This window comes from Vanessa tameamea, chromosome 11, assembly GCF_037043105.1.
Source record: "Vanessa tameamea isolate UH-Manoa-2023 chromosome 11, ilVanTame1 primary haplotype, whole genome shotgun sequence".
Classification (NCBI taxonomy): Eukaryota; Metazoa; Arthropoda; class Insecta; order Lepidoptera; family Nymphalidae; genus Vanessa; species Vanessa tameamea.
This window is the reverse complement of record NC_087319.1, coordinates 10645308-10657502: the sequence shown is the minus strand read 5'-3', so window position 1 is coordinate 10657502 and position 12195 is coordinate 10645308. Positions and strand designations below refer to the sequence as shown.

At 31.4% G+C, this 12195-nt stretch overlaps 1 protein-coding gene across 3 annotated transcripts in view; it reads left to right on the top strand.

Annotated features, from left to right (window-relative positions):
* LOC113396176 (monocarboxylate transporter 2-like) overlaps positions 1-12195 on the top strand; it is a 129536-nt gene that overhangs the window by 101918 nt on the left and 15423 nt on the right. Inside the window, exon 1 of one of the 3 annotated variants that reach the window (XM_026634009.2) lies at positions 6149-6540. The exons of the other annotated variants lie outside the window; for them this stretch is intronic. Within the exon in view, the coding sequence (XP_026489794.1) occupies positions 6258-6540 (283 nt within the window). The 5' untranslated portion in view covers positions 6149-6257. Of the gene's footprint in view, positions 1-6148; positions 6541-12195 lie in introns of those variants that run through there. 3 annotated transcript variants of the gene reach the window in all.

Sequence of the window (12195 nt, the reverse complement as noted above, 5' to 3'; positions counted from 1 at the left end):
ATTTATAATATTAGTATAGATTTGTACATGACCGTAGATCAAACCCGTGCTACCAGGGTCTATGAAAATGTTGATGTTAAGGAGTACTCACCTTCCAATCGCACGTAATGACAAAACAAACCCCTTACGGAAATTTTAGCTAATTTAACACGATTATGAATGAAGCGCCGAGATGGCCCAGTGGTTAGAACGCGTGCATCTTAAGCGATGATTTCGGGTTCAAACCCAGGCAAGCACTGAATTTTCATGTGCTTAATTTGTGTTTATAATTCATCTCGTGCTCGGCGGTGAAGGAAAACATCCTGAGGAAACCTGCATGTGCCTAATTTCAACGAAATTCTGCCACATGTGTATTCCCCCAACCCGCATTGGAGCAGCGTGGTGGAATATGCTCCAAACCTTCTCCTCAAAGGGAGAGGAAGCCTTAGCCCAGCAGTGGGAAATTTACAGGCTGCTAATGCAAATAATGCATGAATGAAGCACCTAAAACGATATACTCGAGAGAAAGAACTGCTTAAGGACCAAAATGGTTCTTTTTGAAAATGAATTTTACTTACGTAATTTCAAACAGCATTTTCCAAAAGTACAATTTTGGAGCTTAAGCTTTTCTTCCCTTTCATTTACGATATAAACCGATGTAAAGCGTAACATAGACGCTACTATTTATAATTGTTTAGTTTAACACATAAATATTTTAAAACAACCCGAATAACCTGACTTCTACATTTTCTGACAATGTATTTTGTTATTTTGACATGTCAATTATAAATAATTTAAGATCTGGCCACATGTCCGCCTACATACATATGCACAAAAAATACACGTAGCCTTATAAAATATACAAATTTGATTTAACATATGTACGTCAAATTGTTTTTTTTTTTTATGATGCGGCTAGTGTTGCCGCATATGAAAATAGAAAAACAAAACTATATGAATTATATTTTACAGTGCAATGTAATCCTTTTAGAATTTTTCCAATTATATTATGTTTATAATGGAAAGGATTTCATAGATAATATTTATTAATAAATTCAGCCACATGTTATGGTATTAATGGGAAACTTAAAAAGCAAAACAATGTTGCCGATTGAATTAAACATAGGTATTATTATTATTATTCTAGATATTACTGATACATAAATTCTTAATCGAAAGTTTTTTCATAATGTAACTTCTAAAAAATATAAAATAGACATCGCTAAATATTATTGGGAAATAGTTAAACATGAAGCAATTGAATCTCATTTAATTCAATTAAAAATATTCACATTAAATTAATCTTTTAACTAATTATACTATTGCTTAATATAAAGGTTTAATAAACAAATTTTCAAGTATATTTCGTCAATTATTTTTAGGTCAAAGTATTTCCAATTCCGAACAGGTTGTAATTATTACTTTGACTGTCAAATAGTTAGTGTAATGTTCATTATTTCATATTCTAAATTCATTTGAATATTACTAGTGATGTAGTCGGTTCATACTGAAGACCCAGCTTCAAGTAAACGGGAAAATCAAATAATTAACAATATTTAATATAGTTTACAATACTATATTTTCCATTTTTTGATACAATCATCCATTATCTTCCGTTTTTTAACCCAGATTAACAATTCCCATGTCAAATTCAAAAATATTCTTTTTCTACTTTTATTTATAAAAATGTCAAACCAAAAAGTATTCATTACATTTATATAATTCTGTGATTAAATATAACTCAATAGCTAGAAGCTATACAACCTTTAATGATTATTTATAAATATTTTTATTTATATCTTTTGTTTAATTTTTTTTTCTGGGTAGGCATTCATAAGCCTGGAATCATTTGCACTCTACCTCATGGTACAGTCTCACTAATATAATAATAATTCTGTTACATTAAATTTACATTGTACATTAAATCAAAATCAAAATTAAAATATTCCTTATTCAAGTAGGCACATAAAAGCACTTTTGAATCGACATGTTAAAGTGTTGAGTTAAATGTAAAGCTACTACTAATAGGTGTATTAGGGCATATACTCCTTAAATCATATACTGGAATTTAAAATACATTCTTACGTAAATGATAAATGATCAAAGACACAACTTCGCTCTGAAATAGCCTTTAGTTCCGTTTAACATTAACAACGTCATATTGGGTAACGTGAAGCGGTAAGCAATTATTTATTTATTTATAAACGCACGAAACAAGTCTCGAGAACTTAATGAGTTTGCGTGTACTAATAAAGAAATCAATTCATTCTTCATTTTACTTCATGCGTCCCATTTAAAATGTTTACGTTAATTTCATTAAAAACGTATCTTTCAATCGGAATGTTTTAATTTTAAACCGAGTTCACACTTTTATGGAAAACAAGATATGTCATATATATAGTTTTTCTTTATTTGCACTTGTCGTATATTCGCTTATAGGAAAACCCAGTTATGAAAATTTCCATTGAATTAAGGCCCGAAAATATATTATAATTGCTGATATTTTTCTATTTTAGTAGTCAAGTTAAGCGTTACGACTAATTTTATTCATGTAAACTTTAACTACGACTTATTTATATCACTAGAGCAGTGTTTGTTTGTATGTTATCGCTAATCTCAGAAAGTAATATACAGTAAACGTAACTTAATACCTAAAGATAAGGTTGCAATATAGCCCATATTGCAATAACGTGGAGCGAAAGTGAACCCACGCACGCAAACCTGCGAAAAATACATAAATATCAGTAGTAACCTTTACTTGGTGGTAGGCTAGGTCTCCAGACGAACTTACACTAACGAGTTAGATACTGATATCTAACTCGTCACAAATTATACTACCAAACAGCAAAACATAGTTATTTTGTGGTCTGGTAAACCAATTTAACTACAGGCAGACAAGAGTTCTTAGTCCCCAAGGTTGATGGACCACTGGTTATGTAAGATATGGTTATAATGTCTATAGCCATATTACCCACCAGCCGGTGACTACTTAATATGGCTGACTTACCAATCTACCTATCTAATGTAATAATATTCTCCTACGTATATAAATGTTTACGTGAAATAAAATCCATTAATTAAGAACGAATGATAACATATCAGTCTATAAATCTATTCTTTGAGCTATGAAAATTAAAACCGTTCACTCACTAAATTCAAAGTCCGTAAAATTAAGGATTATACGTAACCATGCTTATCTCGCAAAGAGGTCGTTTTCTCTCCATTCCCTGTAACGTAAATTTTATGACATTGCTAATACTCGTCGTCTTTGATATAAAACGAAAAGAATTACTTATCCAATAACATATTTTTCTGATATTATCTTGATGCTTTATATCTTTGCGATTATCTGTTTTTCTGAATTAACAGACTTAATTCATCAATTTTTAATTACGTTGTTTAATTAATTTATATAATATATAAAACACAAAGTCGTAATGGAGTTAATGCAAACGCATAGTTTAAGCAATAAATAATGAAGCCTTCAAATTAGAAGTAAGGGCATCTTTTAAAGAAGAAAACTTAAAAATAATTCTATGTTTTTTTTTTTATTTCAACATAAAAAAATATGAGATAAAAGCATCACACTGAACATACTAAACATATTTTTCCTCTTTATTGTTATAAATATACTTTTTGTTTTCGCATGGGGCATATATGGAGCTCAACCGTTAAGACTCTTTTCCGCAGGCCTCGCTTTTTTCCACCCTTATATGACTTTACTTTTTCTGATTGATTTAATTCTATATCCTTAATCCTTAATAAAATTAAAAAGGCGATAATTTGTATGTCTGGATAATTGTAACTCTTTCACGCAAAAACTAATGAATGGATTTTACTGAAACTACAATAATAAAGCTTATATCATCAGAATAATACATTGGCTATAATTTAAAAATATATTATATGAATAATACCTAAAAACGAAACCCTAAAACGCGAGCAAAGCCATAGGCGAAAACCAGTGATAAATAAATTGAACTAGTTGCTGTTTTTATTATATTTTTGCATATTATAAAACCAATAATGGTCACTGACTTCTTCCACGATTTGATGAAAAAATATCGACTTTTTTCAACTATTTATAAATAATAATCAGATTATATTCACATAATAATTCCGAAAAATAAATCAAGCTAAAACTCAAAACGGTGCGTAGTTTTGAATAATGGAGACATACAAACGGCCAATATGGATTGCGACTTTATTTTACGCGATATGAAATAAAAATAAAAAATACGAAAAAATACCAATGATCATTGCGTGGAATAATTAAATTAACATTTGTAAATAAATCAATAAACATTCCCGGATCTCGCAGACTATATAATCTTTACAAAATGTAAATAAACTACTTTGTATTTCCTCCAAAATAAGATCGACCCTGCGCCTCTCCAGCAATAAATTACTACCAATAAACAAGCTCGCTAAAACGTGTAATATCGTTAAACTTAACTCCTGAACACACTTAAATTTCCATATCAGTCACAAACTTAACTCGATATTAATAGCTTCACTAAATTAACTAACAAAAATAAGTATATATACAATAAAATATACAAGTAAGTCTTTAGGACTTCTCATCAGTATTAGCTTCTGTATTTATAAGACTAAAGCCGAGATGGCCCAGTGGTTAGAAGAACGCGTGCATCTTAACCGATGATTTCGGGTTCAAACCCAGGCAAGCACCACTGAATTTCGTGAGGAAACCTGCATGTGTCTAATTTCAACGAAATTCTGCCACTTGTGTATTCCACCAACCCGCATTGGAGCAGAGTTATGGAATATGCTCCAAACCTTCTCCTCAAGGGGAGAGGAAGCCTTAGCCCAGCAGTGGGAAATTTACAGGCTGCTAATGTAATGTAAGACTAAAAGATCTCCTGTCGCCAACGCTCCTTAGGAATGCTTTAGTTATTAGGTTGATTAGGTTTTAAATAACCAAGTTCTATTCTATTCTAGAACCACAAGGTGGATAATAAAGCTCTAGATAATGAATTGAATTAATTTCATTAGCACAAATTACCATGAATTTGTAGTATGCCTATCTTTTCTCCATTTCCACACCATTTGGTTTCTTATCTCACATGTAACGCCATTACCGAGCACATTATCCTTAAACCACATTCGTATAAAGTTAGCTTCCATTTACTGAAGATATGGGAAAGGCTCAGATAACCTAGTGGAGGACATCTTATTACTGTATTGCAGGTTTGAATCTGGACGGTAATTATGAGTAGTTTAAGAATTTTTATTCGTATTTGTAACTCATTCCGTGTATATTAATTAGTAGGAATACCAATAACCAAACTATAAAATGAAAATGTACTAGTTATAAGGAAAAGATGTTTTTTCTTAATTCCTTAATGAAACAAACTAAACTAAACAAATAACTTTTACTAGAATTTACAGTGTTTTGGATAAAATTTTTGTATACAATATTTTAATATACGTATCTGGGCTTTCAAGTTTCCCGCTTTAAATTTAGTCTATATTTGACTAAGACCTTCGTGACAATCGTGAATTCTATGCTCTCGTACATATGTATGGGTATATAAAATTTTGAAAAATAATTGATAATGTACTAAAAGTTTTCATATTCATAATATTTATGGTTTATGAACTATAAAAAATCACACTTTTAAGTGTAGCTGAAATATTTTAAAGTGCAAAACACATGACAAAAAAAATATCTAAATATCGCACATTCGATTAATGTTAAAGCGAATCAGGACTTTTTATTTGTAAATAACGTTTGAGTTTGAAACAATTGAAACTTTCCTATTACATCAAAAATATATTTAATTTTTTTAAACTAAGATCCCAATGCAATTGGCCCAAAGTAAATGCCTAACCAATAAAAACTTTACAAGATTAAGTGCGTAAAGGACAGCGACGTAAGGCGATTCTATCTTGAAGCTTACGAGACGTTATTACATTTAGACTCATAGATATGTCAAATCAATGTCGATAGAGACTCTTTATTTCGATAGTTTACTTGATATCCAATCGATGCCGAAGCCATATTTGTAACAAAAAAGGGGCGGCAGACAATCGTGAACGCAAAGTTAATCGAGATCTTCGACGTCTCATTCGATCATTTACACGCGGTTAAGATAAGTCAATTTTCTTTTCAGTCAAGTGTGCTTCTGTTTGATATATTTAGTGTTTTATTTAAAAACGATTCTCTCGAGTGAGGTGTAATGTGTGAGTGGACATGAGTGGAGTGTACGGGGTGCGGTGATGCGAGTTACGGCGGCGCACGATGCGCGCGCGCTTTGATGGAAGAGTCATGGTCGTCGGGCGGCGCGCCGCTGCTGCGCACGCGATCCTTACCGCTAGTGCTAGAAGCGAGCGGAGGTGCCCCTGCGCGCCAAACGAAACTCGACCCAAGACAACTCCTGACTTTAACCCGCCACTATTACCCCGAAGGAGGCTGGGGATGGGGCGTAGCGGCCGCAGCGACTATTGTACAACTCTTGGCTCACGGATTGCATCAAGCCGCCGCAGTGCTAGCCGTAGAGGTCGTAAAACGATTTGGACCCGAGGTTCGAATGCAAGCAGGTGAGAATGTTATGAAAAAAAAAGTACTACAAATTTTTAAAATATCTTCGTTGATAATATTGTTCAAATAAAAATTTAAAAACAATTGTTCAAAGAGTTAGAATCGAACCTGTGAATATAACATTGTCATCGTTGAACCATTAAATATATGAAAAAATCGTAATGAATTAGTACAAAAAATAACACTCGGTTATTATACTAACATCATAACATTTACCACGCAAAACTTTTTTTATAACTATTATAAATAAAATTTGGCAGACGCCTTATAGAACTTAATCCATCAAAATATTTGCGACGACAGTTTAGTTCAAATATTTATTTCCAGCGATCATTTACAGCCCCTAAGGGATTGGCGAATTGGATGAAATCCAATCGAGATTCGTAAGTGTTGGGACAATAAGTTCTCAATGCGTCTGGAGAGTTGACAAAGTTATTTTAAAACATCACTGCGTACATCAAACACACCGAAAGCATATAAATATACCCAAATTATGATGAAAATTGTCAACAATAATATTTTACTATTTAGATAAATATTTGACGCGCAACAAAACAGTTTTTAGTATATATTCTTCTTTGTTCATACTCAACTCGATTTCAGCTTTTTCATATCCAATATTTACAATTCTGCATGTAAATACACTTTATTTAAGTGTATCAATCAAACAGCCGTTCAAATTTCAACAATAAGCTCGATCGTTTTATCTTCGGAAATATTTGAGACATTTTTCAAGAGCAGAAGCTCTATATATGTGAACAATTATCTTTGGAAGAATTGAAATTCATATTCGCTTGCTGAATACATAAATTATTGACTTAGCCTGCGCCCGAAATTAACATTGTCAGGAATTACGAAGTTTTTTAAAAGAAAATCTTATGAAATGGATTTTTTTTTTAAATTCAAATTCTTTGACTTATGAAGTTGGTTATAATTATGCGACAGTAATAATTTATCAATGGTAATACCAATAATTCTCGAAGTTCTCGAAGTAATTCTTCCTAATAAGGAAGTAATTCTTCTTAATGAGGAATAATCAGAATGTGAACTTTTGTTCTCTCTAATAAAACAGATATATTTTTTTCATAAATTATTCAGAATTTTTACTGCAGGGACTCGGATGTTGTAACACGGGCTTTATTTACTCAACCTAAGTCCGGAACAATACAAATAGCTTTTTTAATTTATAATTTATATGACGAACGTCCATACAAATATTCATCTATGAAAACTCCGAAGACGAATTTCGGGAAAAATTTATTAGTGCTCACTGAACTTACAAAACTCCTTGTGTAATAATATCCCATACCTACTTTTAACGGCTTAGGACTTGCGTTAGTGTCAGTGACTCATCGAAACGTGTAATATACCATTGCTAGGCTGAGGCCTCCTCTCATTTTACAGACAACTAGCTCGCGCCAGCGACTTCGCTCGCGTTTTAGGTTCTTCGACAGGTTTTAGTTATAATAAAGCCTACGTCCTCGGGGTTCAAGCTTGCTTCATATCAAATTTCATCAAATTCGTTTCAGTAGTTCTGCCCTGAAAGCGTAACAGGACAGAGTTAGTGTCAATAATATAATAATATATAATAATTAGTTAATGTTAAAATAATAGGTGGAACTTATTAACCTAAGTCAATACGATTTGTTAAACACAGAGCATATCCACGATGTTTTCACTTTCACTGGGAGGTTTTCACTGGGAGTAAAATAATTTATAAACTAAGTGTATAAACATTCGCAAATAACAAATGAAAATTCGGAGGTCTCCTTGGGTTTTAACTTCAGTAAAGATCACTCTATCAATCTCGACCGTCAGTCAGTCAGCGTTAGAATTTTATTGACTAGATTGAACTGCTTTAAAATACATACATTTAAAATCGTCTACGAACGTTAGATTTATTCACGAAAATATAACGTAGTCGCCAGTATAAATAAATTCACTTACATTTTCGCGTTTTATAACTCGAAAACCGATCGCCGTCTTTAGCAGCCCTCAGTTCCAATGTAACACTTTTATTTCACACAGAATAACTCCAAATTGTTTCAGTTACACTCTGATAATAAAACTAACAGTCAATAAATATAACATAATGTGCCTTAAGTGTCGTCAAGAATCGATCATCGTATTTAATAGAGCCATTATCTTTATATCAGGCTTCATCGCCAATCGCTATATTTTGGACAAATGGGTCGTCATATGACTAATAAAATTCTAAGTCCTCCTTGTACTATTAATTTTATTATATTTCGTATTATTATTACAATATCGCCTGTAAATTAAGGGGTAATTTGATTTTGTGGTGCCTATTTTTTTTTATGATGTCTTTGTCCGTTTGGCAAAGGCCTCAACTTTTGTTAAGCTACATAACTTATTTCAAAACAATTTAAAACCAAGTGATTCTTTTTCGAGAAACATTTTAATTATTTTATATATATTAATCGTGTTTATTTATAATTTAAAATTAACTAAAATAATGTAGGAAACTAATAGTTTAATTTATAAAAACTTTTAAATGTAAACTTATTCTGTTTAAAAAATTTAAAAATCGAATAACTTTGATCCTATATTTAAAAATGAAACCATTACTATTTTTATAATTATAAATAGAAAATTAATAGTTGTCGTGATATTCTATAATAGCAACTGAATGAATACAGTTTAATATTTATTGGTTAAACGTATTCATAATGATATTGCCAATGTACCGAAAAAGTATTTACAAAGTGAATCGAACGCATCCAAATGACGTACAAGATGAATCGTCGATTATGACGCGTGTTTTTTACTTGATATTCGTAAAAAGCGCCAGACCGGCAAAAAGGCCAGTGAAGAGACGGGTGGCCGCCCGCCTAACTGCCAATCATCGACAATCGTTTATTAGAATCGACGCGAGGCGTGAGGCCGATACGACGACGTCACGTGTGTTGCGCCGATCTCACCGAACATTTATCATCTCAGAGGACGTTTAATATGTTATGCCTCGGTGACAGGTCCCGCGATAAGCGACGCGTACACCGCGACGTTCATAATTTGTGAATTTCCATCATAATACGCCTTTCGGTTCTGCGGTCTGTGATTTGTGCGATACGGAATGGTAATTTCGTGTAATAAATTAGCACTCGCTAGCGTCTCGGATGTTACGTTAGTTCAAATCATACATTCAATGAATAATATAATTTAGCTTCTTCGAAATCGCCCTTTTATCTTTAGTATATTTTAATATTGATTGATACATGTGCAATTGAATTAAGACACGGATCTCAATCATAACTTAGTAACTAGAAAGGTGTATTTTCAGTGACACTTATGAACTAATTATTATTATTTTTATTAATAAGTAAAAAAAAGAACGACACTGCCAAATTAAAGTTTTGGTAAATAATTAATTATCTATAGTACTAGTTGTCGCCCGCGACTTCGCTTTCGTTTTAGGGGTTGGTTGTCACGTGTCAGGCAAAAAAGTAGCCTATGTACTTCCTAGGATTTCAAGTTAGCTTCATACCAAATTTCGTCAAAATTGGTTAATTGTTTTGGCGGACAGAGAGATAGAAAAACAGAGTTACTTTCACATTTATAATATTAATATATATTTATTTCGCAACGAAATCAAATGTGGTACCGTCGTTACTTCTGATTTCCCTAACACAAGTGCTTTAGCTACTTACATTGGGATCAGAGTAATGTATGTGATGTTGTCCAATATTAAATATATATATATATATTTAGTACAAAAACACATAAATTGTCATATCAATACGAAGCCGAAGAGACAAAACCAAAGTAGGACGAGGAGCGCTAAAGTTTATTACTTACTAAAAAAACGGCGCCACGGATATTCTAACCTGCAGATCAGCTGCCCTACAGAGGGGCCTACTAATCAATAATGTGACAGTTTGAAAAGAACCCAAGTCATTGGAGCACCATAATAAGCGACATAAATCAACGAATTCCCTTTGAACTTTGAAACCGGTAGAATATTAAAATGTAGCATATATCTACGCAACGGCTTAGGAATTTCTTTTGATTAGTTTTATTTATTTATCTCGTCGCCAATTTACAAGCATATATATTTTTGCTTACAACAAAATAAAATGTGCATCTATCATGATCTGTATACAATTATTTAGGGTTCTGTACAGTTAATTAAAACGCTTAATTGTTAAAGCTCTTCTGTAAGTCTAAAACTACTAAGACTAAATAAAGTCTTTAGCCTCACAGATCTTTTATATTTATTGTTACACGAACACTAATAAAAATTCAAAGTCAAGAATCGTCAATTTTTACTTGTTTCTTTACAATAAAATGTTACCATGAATATATTCATAGGACAGATATTGATAATCAGAAAAATAAATTGAATAGGCGTGAAGTCTACAAAGTTCTGTCAATTTATTATAACTATTTATTTGTTCTAACTATTTTTTTGTTATTCTATTTTATTGTAACTATTGTGGAACCCTAAAAAAAAGTTTAAAGAAAAATGTTTAAACTCATCCGTAAAACGCAGGCCACGTCAACGCCATGTGTTCCGTATCATAAAGTTGAAGTATGTACTATTCGTATTTGTCGCGCATTTGTCGTTTGACTAAGTCCATTCAACATCTGTTTAAGGATAAGAAAATATTTATTTAGAAGAACATTTGCAGTTCTACATTGTTTTGTTTATATACAATTATATTAAATCATAATAGTTGTGATCATATATGTACATATATATATTTATATAAGCAAACAAACATTAAATAGAAAAATAAATTGTAAATACTTTCTTTCAATAGCTATAGTAAGGTCATATAAATATTTCATAAAAAGCATTCTATTTACACATTTATGTAACGTAACGATGTTATTACAAATATTAAATTAAAACTTTTTTTCTCATAATATAAATTCACATAATTGTCAAATTAATAAATTGTAAAGAAAGTTCGTACTTTTATTGTATTGGTTCTGTACATAAACATGTAAAAGACGATGAGACCGCAAAACTTCTATTCAATATCGCTTTCTATTGGTAACACTGTAAAGATCTTTGCAGACGTTCTGCTGCATTTGTTACTGACTATAGAACAAACTTGTCCATTATACAATCGTATATTTTGATACAATGGCTACTGTTTTATAAAATATTTATCATAAGATACAAAATTTCAACAATTCACTAATCACCGCATTTGATTAATATTCCAGTCAAACAGTATTAAAAACGATAGATGATTTTCTCAAATAAATTAGTCTGTGTCATCTAAAATATTTTAAATGTAAAGAAAACCTTCGGAAATGTTTTAAATGTTGTTTTTTTTTCAATAATTCGAATGGTGGGAATACAAAAATAAGTTCAATATATAACATGCAGAGGTTTAAATTTCACATACAAATAATCTTCGAACTTCTTAAGCTATTATTAAAAGAGAGAGAGACCGTAAGTTGAAAGGTGTTATAAATATTCAGTTAAATACCGATTTAATACATAATACTTTATTATCTGTAATATTGTTCTAATAATAGTGTTAAGATAAAACATCCAGTTTGTACATAACAATCATATTACATTTCACGTGCTTTATTGAGCGAACGAAATAGTTGTATCGTTTTTCATGTTTGATTACTTTTATTATTATAACACATAATAATTACAATATTTTAATGAC